The following is a 13,989-nucleotide window of genomic DNA, read 5'->3' as shown; positions in this document are numbered from 1 at the left end:
CCGGTGTGCTTCCCGCGGCGCTTCGACGGCGGCCGGGGTGGGCCATGGGGCACGCAGAGATGGCGCGTGTTCCGCACGTCGTGGCCGACACGGGCGCGTTCCTGAACGCGGCCCCGCTGCAGGTACCGAGGGAACACCGGGGAGACACCGGAGGGACGGGGGGGGTGGGTCAAAGGCTTACGGGCCGGTGTGACGGCGCTGCCCACAGGACATCGCAGACGCGCTGTACACCGTGCCCGAGGTGCTGGCCGAGATCCGGGACCGGCCCACGCGCCGCCGCCTCGCCGCGCTGCCCTGCGAGCTGCGGGTCCGCCGCCCGCGCCCCGAGCTGCTGCGCCTCGGTGAGTGCCGGGCGGCCCCGCCACCGGCTCCTTCCCCCGCCGGAGCGGCCCCGCCCGGTTCCCCCACCCCGGCCCGGCCCGGCCCGACCGCGCCGCTGCTCCCCCGCAGTGACCGAGTTCTCCAAGAAGACCGGGGACTACCCGAGCCTCTCGGCCGCCGACCTGCAGGTGCTCGCCCTCACGTGCCAGCTCCAGGCCGAGATCGACGGCCCCGGCTGCGTCCGCTGGGAGCCGCAGGACAAGGTAGGATGGGCGCGGGGTCCCGGTTCCAGCGGCCCGGCACGGGTCCCGGTTCCAGCGGCCCCGCCGACGGCCCGTGCTGCCCCCCAGGTGCGGCTCAGCTCCACCCCGCGGCACCCCGAGGCCCCCCTGCACCTCGCCGGCTTCCACCTGCCCGCCAAGGTAAGGCACGGCGGGAGGGGAGAGGGCTGAGGGCTGCCGGTGCCCTGTGTCAGCTGCTGGTGCCCGTGCCGTGCCCCGGCTCTGAGGGCTGCCCGTGCCCTGTCACGGCTGAGGGTGCCCGTGGCAATCCCTTGCTGAGCGCTGCCCGGGCCGTGCCCCCAGCACAAGCCCGCGGGGAAGGGCCCGCACCAGCCCAGTTCCAGCCCGGCCCCGGCGGAGAGCGATGAGTTCGGATCCTTCCTGTATTGGCGGCCGCCCCTGCCCAGCATCGAGGAGGAGCTGCGGGAGCTGCTGGTGAGAATCCTCTGGAGGCTCCTCCCTGCCCTCGCTCTGCCTTTCCCGACCCCTCGGTGCCCCCCTGATCCTCTCCTGCCCCCCGGCCCAGGCCATCACCAGCAGCCCCGAGCCCCCTGAGCAGCACCGCAGCTCTGCAGACGGGGCCAGCGCCGGTGAGGAGGAGGAGGAGGATGAGGAGAGCGATGATGATGATGATGAAGGCTGGATAACTCCCAGCAACCTGAAGGAGGCCCAGCAGGACATGGGGCACTTTGACACTGCTCCTGTGGGTGTCCAGGTGGGCTGTGTCACCACGGACTTTGCCATGCAGGTGGGTGCTGGGCTGCAGCCGGGCTCAGGCTCTGGGCCAGCTCCGTGTGTCAGAGCAGCAGGGTCTCAGTCCCAGAGGCCTCCCAAAGCCTGCGGGGCTCTGAGTGCCCCGGCTGGCAGGTCCCAGGGTCCCGCTGTGTCCCTGCTCTTGCAGAACGTGCTGCTGCAGATGGGTCTCCACGTGCTGGCCGTGAATGGGATGCTGATCCGCCGGGCCCGCAGCTACATCCTGCGCTGCCACGGCTGCTTCAGGTGCTGGGGCTGGGGCTGAGCCCGGGCTGAGCCCATGTCCCACGGCCCCAGGAGCTCTGAACCCCCGTCCCACCCTCGCAGGACCACCTCGGACATGACCAAGGTGTTCTGCCCCCACTGTGGTAACAAGACCCTCAAGAAGGTGGCAGTGAGTGTCAGCGAGGATGGGAGTCTCCACATGCACTTCTCCCGCAACCCCAAGGTGCTGAACCCCCGAGGGCTCAGGGTGAGTACCTGGACAGAATCCCAGACCCACTGAGGTGGGAAAAGACCATCAAGGTCATCGAGTCCAACCTGTGAGCAATCCTCACGTTGTCAGCCAGCCCAGAGCACTGAGTGCCATGTCCAGTCAATTCCTTGCAAACCTCCCACGATGGGGACTCCACCACCTCCCTGGGCAGCACCTTCCCAGCTTTAACAACCCTTTCTGTGAAGAAATGCTTCCATTGGGATCCCAGGGATGGGAGCCCAGCCTGTGGCTGGCAGGTTGGAGGGAATTGAGGCAAACTGAGAACGTTGCCCAGATACTGTTGCACTTGGACCCCAGGGCTTTCAGGCTTCCCTGCTCAGCTCCCCAGGGCATCTGGGAGCCGGGGCTGATCCCTTCTCCCTTCTCCCCGCAGTACCCGCTGCCGGCGCCGCAGGGCGGCAAGCACGCCAACAACCCGCACCTGGTGGAGGACCAGCGCTTCCCGCAGCAGCGCCTGTCGCGCAAGGCCCGGCAGAAAACCAACGTGTTCGACCCCGACTACCTGGCCGGGGCGTCCCCGTTCGCCGAGAACGACGTGCACAGCCGGGCCGCGCACCTGCAGCTGCGCGACGCCGCGCTGGGCGCCGGCCGCCGCCGCCTCAACCCCAACGCCGTCACCAAGAAGTTCGTCAAGAGGAGGTGAGGGCGGGACGGGCCCCGCCCGCAGGACCCACCTGCCCAGGTGTGCTGGGGGCTCTGCCGGGGCGAGGCCTCTGCCAGCACCTGGGCACGGGCCGGGCCGTCCTGTCCCCAGAGGTGCCGGGCCATCCTGTCCCCACTGCGCGGTGCCCGGAGAGCCACCGTGACGGCGGTGATGGGGTCTGGGGAGGCCCTGGCACGGGGGAGGGGGGGTTGGCTTCTCTGGGCACCCCTGGACAGGGGCCGTGCCACCCAATAAACACCAAACCCCAAAGCCCTGTGACTCAGTCCCAGTTCTGTGGCTGCCTGTGCCAGGGGGAGCCTTTCTCTGAGCCTCGAGGAACGAGGGAGGGAGGATTTCTTGGGATCGTTTGTGCCATGGGATAATGAGCTCCAGAAGGACAAAAGCCCAGGGCAGGGGGTTGTGTCCCACCCTGGCATCGGGGTGAAGGGGGCGACTCTGGGGTAAAGCTTTGTGGATAAATCTGCTGAAATCTTTCACAGCTGACTCTTGGGCCCAGCTCCTGCTGCAATTTCCCCTTAACCCTGCTGAAATTGTTCAAAGTAAGGAAACGCCTGATAGCAGCTGTGGCCCCTGGTGCTGGGGAGGTCACAGGCTGCAGAGTGGGAGCAGGAAGGGGGAACACACCTGGGCCTCCCCAGCCCCGGGGCACTCTGAGTGTGCCAAAGCTGCAGACAAAGGGCATTGGGTAAGCACCCACACATGCTGCTGAGGCCATGGTGACTTCCAGCATCTTGGCTTTGGACTCCTGGGGCAGCCTCTGCCTCCCCCCCAGGGTTACTGGGGTCCCACACCACCGAGTCAGTGCGATTCTTCCCAAGGACCTCTTCCTGCAGCACCCTCTGGACATGCCCTTGGTAAAACCACCACAAGACTTTACAGTGTAAAATGAAAACTTTTCATCGTTTATTCTCGACTGCAGCTGTTTACAGAAATATAGTTGCGAGTATACAAATGTCCCAATAGAAGCAAAATATTTTTTTTTTTTTAATATTCAACAAGTTATCACAGGAGAGCTAAAAACATAGATGCAAATAAAATATCCCCTCATAGACAAACTGAAAACACCAGGAATCAGTGCTTGGAAACCCACCTACGAAAGCCATATACACAGACTGCACGAAGGATATCTGGTGCTACTTTCACACTGCAGGACACACTAGAGGCAGCTCAGCGGTCGAGGGTGCACCCAGAACATCTGGCAGGCAGGGCAGAGCCCACCCGAGGAGCAGGGACAGAGACAGAAGCTCTGCTCTGAAGGGGTTGGAGCTTAACTCAGCATCAGCTCAGGTGGAAATAATTCAAATTGCCTCCTTTTACCCAGAATAAAAAAGCTCCAGGAATGCTACAGGCTGTTAAGGGTCCTGGAATGGGATCCCAGCTCTGCAAGACCCAGAGAGCCACTTCCCAACAGGAACCTCCCCCTGGACACGTTATCCCAAGGGGCAGCTCCAGGGCCTAAACAAAGCCAAGGCCATTTCCCTGTCAGGGAACACAGGAGCCCTCCCTCATCCCAGGCCTGGAGCTGCAGTGTCACAGAGGGCTGCTGGTACCCTGGAACCTGAACAGGGCTCAGTGAGCAGGGGATCCCTGGGATCCCTGCCCTGCCCCTACACAGTCAATGTCACCAAAGTGTAACAGCAAAAATGACACATCCCTGCAAAAAGCAGAGTTCAGCTCTGCAAACTCCAAGGGAACAAAGGAGGACACTGGTTCTCAGTGTGGTGGGGGTGATTTAAGGGGCCCGTACCAGGATAACACTGATCCACTCAGGACAAATTCCAGTGGAACACAGATTTGGAACTGAAAGTCATGTTGGACACAATACACATTATTGAATGTATGACCTGATGTAAAGGCTGGAGCTGTGCCAGGGCAGGTTTAGGTTGGATTTCAGGGAAAGGTTCTTCCCCCAGAGGGTGCTGGCACTGCCCAGGGAATGGGCACAGCCCTGAGGTTGCCAGAGCTCCAGGAGAGTTTGGACAATGCTGCCAGGGACGCCCAGGGTGGGATTATTCAGGTGTCTGTGCAGGGCTGGGGTTGGACTGGATGATCCCTGTGGGTCCTTTCCAGCTCAGGATATTCTATGATTCTTAGGGTTTAATTCCTCACACAACCTGCAAGAAAGAAATCAGCACGAGTGGTGGCAGGTTCCTCACAGACAGAATTCAAAGGGAGCTTCACTGGCTTTCAAGGAATTCTCTAGATTTTGATTGTTGCACTAATGAATCAGTTAAAAAAAACAGTTTACAGACTGCTGCCCTCATGGGAATAAAGAGAAATGGCAGAGGAGCTTCCCCTCCTACCCAGCAGAAGCAGGGACCTTCTGCTAACAATAACATCCCACGTGTGGGCTGCTGTCAGCCCGGCACCACCAACCCCTGCCTGCACAGCTGCTGCCACCCTGGGCATGGAAACGGCGCTGAGGGAAGCCCAGGGATGCTCAGGGCTGCAGGAAGCCCAGCCTCAGCCTGGGTGTCAGCTCTATCCCAAACCACATCTGCAAGTACGAACTAAAAGATGTAAAACCCCAAAAGCAAGGCACAGATCCCAGCGAGGTTCCCAAGCAGAGCAAGCTCTGGATCCGTGTCACCAACAGGACACACGTCTGGGACTGAGAGACAGCTACTCGTGAGTTACTACAAAAACCTCCTACCGAGGAAAAGGAGTATTGTTTCATGTTTATAAAAATGTAAATATAACAGTATTCTAATGCTGTGTCTACTATTTATATATAATAATCTGACTCCTCTATATACATATATATAATCCTAGAATATACAGGCAGTGCATATTTACATCCCTATACAGACTGGGGGAGGAAAAGCCTCTCCTCCTGTGTGACCTCCCAAGTTCCCTTTGGCAGGAGTTCACCCCCTGCTGCATTTCTCCTCGTTTCTAACACGTTTACCCCATTTCCAACGCTGACCCTCGGTGCTGTGGCACCACAGCTGGCACAGCTGGGCTGAGCAGGAACACCAAGTGCTCACAGGCTGCCCCAACAGGCTAAACCAGCCCAAATTAAAGCAAAGCCCCTGAACAAACACAGCATCCCTCTGCTGTCTGCTTTTAGCTTCTATAGAACGGAGCTGCCCCGAGCCCCCTGAACACAAACCCCCCCAAAACCATAAAATTCCATTTTGCACTAATGAGCAGTGACCAGAATTCCCTGTTCTTGCCCTCCACCTGCAGCTCGGAGCAGGCCACACAATTCCCTCTGCTCTCTGCTGCTCCCCTCACTCAGATCCATGTCTGTGCTCCCTCTGCTCTCCCACAACGGCCCTGCAGAAGGAACCCAACTGTCTGCCAAGCAGAGGCATAACAAAACAGGAATAAAAATCCATTCAGACCTATTTTCCTTTCAGAAATGAGATTCTAAATCAAAGTATCAATGGAAACTTCAAAAAATAAAGTTCAGCTTATGCAAGTGAGGGGAAGGTCCACTGACACAGCTGCCCAGTAAAAACCTGCCAAGGTTTTGTTTAACTGCTCGTGCCTTGTTTTATCTCAAAACTACGTGGAAGCAGCCACCCTGTCAGTGATCAGAAGAAATCATCATCACTGATCAGAGAGAGAGGGGACACCCACTTCAGAACAGCCAGCCTGGAATTATTTCTTGAACTAGATTTGAGTTAAAATAAGAGCAAAGCGTTTGGCTTGCAGCAAGACCGGGCAGTGAGGAGGCAATTAATACCAAAGCTACTGTTAATTAGGCACAAAGCACCAGTGACTCTGCCAGAGGAGATGTTCAGCTCAAACTGCACCCAGTGTGGCTCTGTGGTGTCTGGGTGGGCTCTGGGCACGCTCAGGGTAAAAGCTGAGGGGATGTGGGGGGGGTTGGCAGCTCCATCTCCCTCAACCCTCACCTGTGCCCACAAATGGGTGCTCTGGGACCCCAGGGATGCTGGACTGACACAGCCTGGCACCTCAGGGTCCCCTCTGTCACACAAAGGGCCCGATGGGACACGATGGGACACAGGGTCACAGAGCAGCTCTGCTGCCCAACCTCAATGCTCAGAATTGCCTGTTCAGGGTCCTGGGCAGACCCAGCCGTGGCTCAGGCTGTGCTCCCTGCCACGACACCCTGCAGCCTGTCCTGAGCTCCTCTGGGGCTGCTCCAACCCCTCCGGCCCAGAGCCGCCGCCGAGCACGCGCCAACCGCTGAGCGACCTCTTCAGTCACACAAATACTTCTTGGAACCAAATCACATGTTCAAAGTGTTGTACATTTAAACATTGACCTAAAATGAACAGGAAAATTTAACACGAGGAAAGGAAGGTGTTTCCAGAAGGGAAAACTGGGATAGCACAGCCCTTGGTTGGTTTTTTGTGTATGTTTTTTTCTCTCTTCTCTTCACGAGTGACCTCAAACACGCCCACAATTCAAACATACCCTTTTTCCCTGGAGCTGTGGCAGGCTTGGGATGAGGTTCTCTTCTGGGCACTCATCCTGTTCCACGGAGAATTGGTCCCTGGTGACTTGGCACTGACCCACAAAGGATAGAGCCCTTGGGAACAAGGAGCAAACTGAAGCAGCGCGCGCAAATCCATCGTTCCTGTCACTCCTTCCACGTCCCAACAGCTCACCCTGGGACACACATCCTGCAAACACCACCAGTTCCTTTCCCAGCGAGTGCCTATGGACTTCCACGGCCCTCTGGACGTTGTTGGGTCCATTGTTCTCAGCCTGAGCAGCCCCACACAGCAGCTGGGCACTGCTGGGGGCTGCGGCTTTCGTCTTGTGAACCGTTACAAGATGTTGGTAATGTTTTGTCTTAGCAGGGGAAAAAAAAATAAAATACAGAAAGAAGAAGTCTGGGTCGGGGTTAAAGCAGCTCTGGACATGATGCAGCGGGGAATTCTTTCTGTCCTGATTAAAATTTCCAACGTTTGAGCATAATCATAAATTAGGAGTTAAAACACAGAGGCGCTAATAATAAAATATTAAATAGGCAATGAGAGTGGAGAAAAGCTGAATGGCTCATTCTGAGGGAAACCCCAATATTTCATGTTTTATATAATCCTAAATGCCTCTGGGTTTCCTGGCTAGGCTGTGAGTGAGGGACACACCAAACACAGAGCGAAGCTTCTCGTGGCCAGCTGGACCAACACTGCCTGATGGAATGGCGAGAGATGAACACGTTATTTATGTTGCAAAAAGTACTTAAATACTCAATAAAGACATAACAAACCCCACCCCACCCCACTGTTATCAGACGCCACGTTGTGGTAGAACATCAGACAAACTCACAAATTTACCACAAAAATGTGTGGCAAAAAGAATATTTTATATATATGTATATATATAAATTTTTATATTTATGCCAATGTACTCACTCAGTACAAATAGCAAAATAGTTATACCATTTCCTAAATACAAAATATAGCTTTCCAAAAAAATGAAACACACATTAGATATAAACCATCCAAAACTTGAACGATTGAAAACTGTATTCAAAATTAAATGACCCAGAGCAGGTCTCTTTCTGAAAAGTTCCCTTCATATCGGCAAGAAGCCTTACTACTGAAAACGTAATTCAATGCCTCTCAATGAGAGAGAGAAAGAGAGAGACAGAAAGAGAAAGTGAACGTGGGACAGACCAACAAACGGGGAGATCCAGGAAAACCAAGGAAAACTCTACACGGCTCAACTACGCACACGAGTTAAGGGGAAAACACACAGTAAACAGACTCGAGGAACTTAAAAAAAAACCATTTACAGACTGTTCCTTTGTTATTTCAAATAACAAAAATGAAGAATGACGTGATACCAGCTACACTCTACCGAGGCGGAACGGGCGCCGCGGGAGCGGGAGAACACGGATCTCGCGAGGCCGTAGTGAGAGATCACACACTGTCTGGAGAGTTGAAGCACCCAAAAAATCCACAAGCCTCACAATACACCTGCACGGTCTGGAGTGGGTTGTTTTTACATTCGGTAACATCAGTCGATGATTTATTCCTTAATTAAACATGACAATCTAGAAACCAGACTTGGGGCTCGGTGGTAGAAAAAGGAAAAATCACTTCAGAACTGCGATGAGCTTCATGTGCTACAAGGATGCAACAGCTCGGGATGAAGTGACCTTTTAAGAAGGCTTTAAAATGATGCAATTTGCCCCCTACTTGCAGTAAAGCCAAGCTGAAGATTTCCATCAGTCACAGCTGGAAGTGGCGGGTTAAGGGGGATTCCTGCAATTACAAGGTGGTGGAGAAATTGCTTCCTCTCTCCTTACTCCTTGATTATTTGTCAAAGCTTCTACTGACTAAGCAATTTACTGCCAAGGATTCCTAAAAGCTGTTTCTTTAGCTTTAAAGCCAGTAGGATATTTATGTCTTTTTTTTAAAAAACAAAATACAAAACTGAGGGAGAGAAGGAAAACCATGGAAAGAATAAAAGGGAGAAGGCTGGTTTGGGAACAGCTCATGAGGCTTCACAGAGCTCCAACACATCAGTCAGAGGGAGAGACACAGAGGAGCCCCTTCCTCAGCCACACAGAATGTTCTTTTCAAGCTGAAGGTGTTTTAGAGAAGATTTTAAGATCAGCTGGAAGTTCCCCTTCATTTCTTCAATTTTGTAGAGCCACCAAACCCTTGCTCTATGTACAGCTCCACGTAACTCCAGCTTCCACAGATGTGGAAAACCGTTTAATCCCATTCTCAGATGGGAACTGGTTATTTACAGCAGCAATTCTCTGCTTGGTTATTACAGTTAGCAATACTTTCAATCGATGAAGGGTGGGCCTGGCTCTCCCACTCCGTGTCAAGGGAGAGATCCCTTCACTGACTGACAGCTGAGTCAGGCTCGGGGCACAGGCAGCTGCTGCTCCTGCTGCACGAGCTTCCCGAGGGAAAAAAAGGGATGGGGAGAAGGAATAGCAGGGAAAAAGTAAACGTAGTAACATGGATTACCTTCCAACAACAATAATAACTGACCAGATATGCTTTAAATTCCAAGAGCCCCCACTGTAATGAGGTTCATGAACCTGGTAACAGCCCAACCCCACGCCCCAGTAACACAAAGCATAACTCCTCAGCATTATTGGCACTGTGGAGCCCACACTCCATGGTCATGGCCTCAGGTCTGCCACTGGCCACGCTGTGCTCTTAAAGAGGCCACTTTTCCACAGAAGCAATTGGTTCCACGCAGCCTAATCCAGAGTTGGAAGGTCTGAGAGGATCTGGGAAATCGTCGCTTTTTTTTCTCCACGGAATTTCTGCATGAGAGAACAAGCAGAGAAGTCAGGCATAACTAACCACAGTGCCCTCCTCCTTCTGTGCACTGGCTTCATCCTCAGGGCACTCCTCATGAGCAGGCACTGATCTGGGGGCGAGGAGCAAGAGCAGCTCTGGAGAGACTCCAAACTCCACATACAAACCCCTTTAGACTCGGGAATGACGTGCATCACTTCAGTGAACACTCGGGGGGGATTTGGGACAAGACCACCCCAAGTTACCACAACCAGCACTGGAATCGAGTCCTCCTGCCTCTTGGTGCTCATTTGTAGTCAAAGGCTCTTCCCCCTCTGAAAAAGGCACCTTCTAAAAGCAGAATGTCTCCTAGCAACAGCTGATGCTGTTGGCTGTTTCTAACACAGCCTCAGCATGTGGCACACTCAGGAGCTGCCACATTCCTCCAAAACTTGTTTTCACATTACGTTATTGTAACCCAGGGGAAGAGTTCAGAACAGTTCAAAAACAGTTCAAACCTGAGGTGTCATTTACTCAGTAAGTCTCAAGTTTTTTAACCACAGTCATGTTTCATAAGGTTTTGATCTGCCAAGCTGCCAGTGATCCACTCTCCTCCCTAACAAAGAACCCGACTCTCACGGCAGATGACAAAACGTAGGAAAAATGAACAAGACACAGTCTCAACTGTTTCATACAACTTCTGACCGCTGACTGGTTTTAATAACTTCATTCTGGTATTATAGTCTTAATTCAGCCTCACTGGTGCTTTAGCTGACCTCTTAAAGCACAGTCACACACTGCAAGGTGTAAATGCACTGAACAAAGCCCCTGCAAAGAACCCAGAGACCCAAACTCACCGCTCGCCTCGTTAGAAGGAGCCAGCCATGTTGTTGCCCTGGTTCTGCAAGGACACGAGCAGGTCGTCGATCTTCTCCATGTTCTGGTTGGTGGCCATGGCCGGGGGCAGCGGGGGGGTCTCGGGCAGGGGCTGGGGCAGCAGGGCGGGCACGGGGGGCTGCGCCTCGCCCTGCGCCTGCCCCGGCTGCCCCATGGCCATCAGCTCCTCCGGCAGCGCCGCCGGCCCGGGGGGCAGCAGCTGCCCGCAGTCTGGGGACACAGGGACAGCTCAGGCTCCTGGCACGGGCCAGAGTGCCCACAGCAAAGCCACAGCCCACCGCCACCAGCCGGGCACCCACCCTGGGAGAGCTGCCACAGCCTGGTGTGAGCAGCACCTGCACCTCTCACTGCTCACACAGCTGCTACAGCCTGGTGTGAGCAACATCTGCACCTCTCACAGCTCACACAGCTGCTACAGCCTGGTGTGAGCAACACCTGTGCACCTCTCACTGCTGGGGCTCACAGGCACCCACAGAGCTCTGCACACAGAGAAAGGCTCTGCAGCCCACAGAACTGGCCATGGAGCCTGGGTCCAGAGAGGAGACAAGGCAAAGTGCAGGTTTGTACAGCTAGTACACTTAACAGACACTTCTCTGGGCTCTACAGCTTCTAAAATCCTCGCTTTCCTTCAGCAACATGAAGAGAGGCAACACATATATTGTGGAAATCAAAAAAAAAATGCTCTCTTAGGAGAGCACAATCATTCCTAGATTAGATATTAGTGAGAGACTCTTCCCTGCGAGGTGGGCAGGCCCTGGCACAGGGTGCCCAGAGCAGCTGTGGCTGCCCCTGGATCCCTGGCAGTGCCCAAGGCCAGGCTGGACACTGGGGTTGGAGCAGCCTGGGGCAGTGGAAGGTGTCCCTGCCATGGCAGGGGTGGCACTGGAGGGGCTTTAAGGTCCCTTCCCACCCAAGCCATCCCCTGTTTCTATGGCAGCTCTGCCACGGCAAGCTCAGCGCGGGGCACTGTCACTTACTGTTCTGGATGCCAAACAGGAATATCCCCGAGGTCTGCTGTGACGAGGCTGGGGAGTTCTGCAGCTGGTTGATGGCCCCTCCTGCCGTGTTGTGGAACAGAGGAGCCTGCTGCTGGGGAGGAGAAGCAGTGCCTGGCATTCCTGCCATGCTGTTCTGGGAGGAGTACATGGGGGACTGCTGCAGCTCCGGCTGGCTCATGCTGTTCTGCAGGGCAGACATGGAAGCTGAGGAGATGAACAGGGTGACTTGCTGCTCTTGAGAACTTGGGGACCCTTGGACCAGCTGAATCTGGGGCGAGTTATGGAAGATGGCTGGCTGCTGTGCTTCAGCCTGGTTGGAGCCAGGATTCTGGAGAGAAGACACTGTGCTCTGACTCTGGAATTGCATGGGCTGCTGCTCCTGATTCATCGAGGCCATGTTGGACTGTGGATGAAAAATGGACTGGCCTTGTTGCTCCTGATTGGTGACTGGGTTTTGGTTTGGATTGAAAATCATGTTCTGCTTTTGGGGGGCCATTGTACTCATTGCATTTTGATTGCTGAACATCATGTTCTGCTGCTGCTGCTGCTGCTCCTGAGATGGAGGGCTGCTCTGGATGGCAACAATCGAATGCTGAGGCTGGAAGATGGCTCCTTGTTGGTTCTGAGGGATGGAGCTGGACTGGATGGAGCCCAACGACACCTGGGACTGAAACAAACCCTGCTGAGCTGGCTGAGTCTGGGGCTGCTCCTGGGGAAGCATGGAGCTCTGGATATGAGAGATCTGCGTCTGCTGCTGGAAAGAAGTCTGCTGTTCAGTGTTTGTTGCTGTCTGAAGAGGAGAAATGGGGTTTGGGCTTGTGAAGAATGACATCTGCTCTTCCTGAGTGGCAGGGTTGCTCATGGAACTCTGAGAAAGGAACATGTTGGCAGACTGCTGGTCTTGAGGCACCGAGGAGCTCTGCAAGACACCCATGGCATTCTGTGAGTGGAACATGGGGGGCTGCAGTTGGTCAGAGGAATTAGTGTTGGTCTGGTTGTGGACAATGGAATTTGAGCTATGAAAAAGGGATCCTTGCGTTTCCTGGGATATATTCTGAGTGTCACCAATAGGGTTCTGAGAGTGGAAAAGCTGAGCTTGTGAGTGTGGGGACTGTTGGATGAAGCTTCCTGACTGAATGGACATCATTTCTCCACCTTGCTGGAACAGAGCCCCGCCCTGCTGCTGAGTCCCACCGGCCTGGACACTCATCATGGTCTTGGTGGATGAGAAGAGATTAACCTGGGACTGACTTTCCCCACTGTGCTGCATCTGAACCATGGTCTGAAACACAGAGCTCTGCATCTGCTTGCCCTGGCCCGAGGCCTCCTCTCCCTCTGCAGAGCTGCTGGGCTGGAACATGGCAGCACCGCTGCTGGACACGGGCTGCTGCGCGGGGGCGGCCGCCTCGCCGCCAGACACGCCCGGGGACGAGGAGAAGAGCTCGCACTGCATCTGCATGTCCTCGCTGCTGGACAGGCCACCCATCATGTGCGACGCCTGCTGGTACACCGGGGACTGCTGCAGGGCCCCGTTCCCCGCCGTGCTGGACGAGAACAGCTCCGACTGCATCTGCGTGGCCGCCTGGCACATGTTCTGCTGCATGCCCATCACCATGGCCGCCGAGGTCTCCATGGCCTGCTGCTGCTGCTGCTGCTGCTGCTGGCCGGACAGGGCACCCTCGGGCTGGGAGTGGACGCTCTCAGCTCGGCCAGGCAAAAGGTTCTCGGCTCTGGAATGGACAGCTGTGTCTGAGGAGGAAAACATCCCGGGGTTCACGCTGCTCTGTATCTGGCTGACCTGCTGAAAGATATCTGCGTTCAGCTGATCCTGGACATCCTCGCTGCTGTCTGAGCCCGAAAACAGAACGGAAGATAACTGCTGCTGAGCTTCCAGAACCTGCTGCACCAAGTCGACGTTCCTGCTGCTGCCCGTGGCGGTGTTGGTGGGGAAGTTCCCAGCCTGGAGCTGCTGGATGGTGTTCTGGAGCTGACTGACGCCGCTGGCCGACGAGAAGATGCTCGAGGAGATCTGCTGCTGCAGGGCCTGGGCCGGCTCCGGGAGCGTGGGCTGCGGCTGCTGCTGCGAGGCCTCGGCCAGCTGGGACAGAGCCACCACGGTGCCGTCCGACTGCAGCACCTCGCGGGGCTGCGCCTCCCTGCCCGGGAACTGGGCCGCCTGCTGCAGCAGGGCCTCGCTGCTCTGCAGAATGCTGCCGGGCTGGGAAATGTCCTGCGGCTGGATGGTGCTCAGGGGCTCTGCGTTGAACACCTTGGGCTGCAGCTGCTGCTGGCTTTCGCCTTCAGTAGGTAAATGGGAAGCAGAAGTTGATATGCCGGGCATGCTGTTTTCCAATGTTTGCTGAGTTGGTCCAACCACATTCGAAGCCTGAAA

The 13,989-nt window shown here is 55.4% G+C and overlaps 2 protein-coding genes across 6 annotated transcripts in view; one reads left to right on the top strand and one right to left on the bottom strand.

Annotated features, from left to right (window-relative positions):
* Positions 1 to 37: 37 nt before the first annotated feature.
* Positions 38 to 3,280, top strand: NOB1 (NIN1 (RPN12) binding protein 1 homolog). Its single transcript, XM_058034482.1, has 9 exons — positions 38 to 122; positions 209 to 341; positions 451 to 584; positions 672 to 743; positions 906 to 1,037; positions 1,129 to 1,350; positions 1,504 to 1,601; positions 1,683 to 1,827; positions 2,225 to 3,280. The coding sequence occupies exons 1-9, from the start codon at positions 45 to 47 to the stop codon at positions 2,492 to 2,494; spliced, it is 1,284 nt and encodes a 427-aa protein (XP_057890465.1). The 5' UTR covers positions 38 to 44; the 3' UTR covers positions 2,495 to 3,280.
* A 74-nt stretch (positions 3,281 to 3,354) lies between these two features.
* NFAT5 (nuclear factor of activated T cells 5) overlaps positions 3,355 to 13,989 on the bottom strand; it is a 55,156-nt gene continuing 44,521 nt past the window's right edge. For 4 of the 5 annotated variants that reach the window (XM_058034476.1, XM_058034477.1, XM_058034480.1 and 1 more), the window contains 3 exons: positions 11,577 to 13,983; positions 10,560 to 10,809; positions 9,638 to 9,728 (listed from right to left, as the gene is read on the bottom strand). In XM_058034476.1, coding sequence (XP_057890459.1) covers positions 10,571 to 10,809; positions 11,577 to 13,983 — 2,646 coding nt within the window. In that variant the 3' untranslated portion in view covers positions 9,638 to 9,728; positions 10,560 to 10,570. Of the gene's footprint in view, positions 9,729 to 10,559; positions 10,810 to 11,576; positions 13,984 to 13,989 lie in introns of all 5 variants that reach the window. The other variant, XM_058034478.1, reaches the window with a different exon arrangement.

The sequence above is a fragment of the Melospiza georgiana genome, chromosome 14, assembly GCF_028018845.1.
Source record: "Melospiza georgiana isolate bMelGeo1 chromosome 14, bMelGeo1.pri, whole genome shotgun sequence".
NCBI lineage: Eukaryota > Metazoa > Chordata > Aves > Passeriformes > Passerellidae > Melospiza > Melospiza georgiana.
This window is presented reverse-complemented; position numbering and strand designations above follow the sequence as displayed.

Coding starts and splice junctions, on each gene's coding strand:
- NOB1 (XM_058034482.1), top strand. CDS start 45: ATGGGGCACGCAGAGATGGCGCGTGTTCCGCACGTCGTGGCCGACACG. Junction 1,038..1,128: donor AGGAGCTGCGGGAGCTGCTG/GTGAGAATCCTC, acceptor CCCCCGGCCCAG/GCCATCACCAGCAGCCCCGA. Junction 1,828..2,224: donor TGAACCCCCGAGGGCTCAGG/GTGAGTACCTGG, acceptor TTCTCCCCGCAG/TACCCGCTGCCGGCGCCGCA.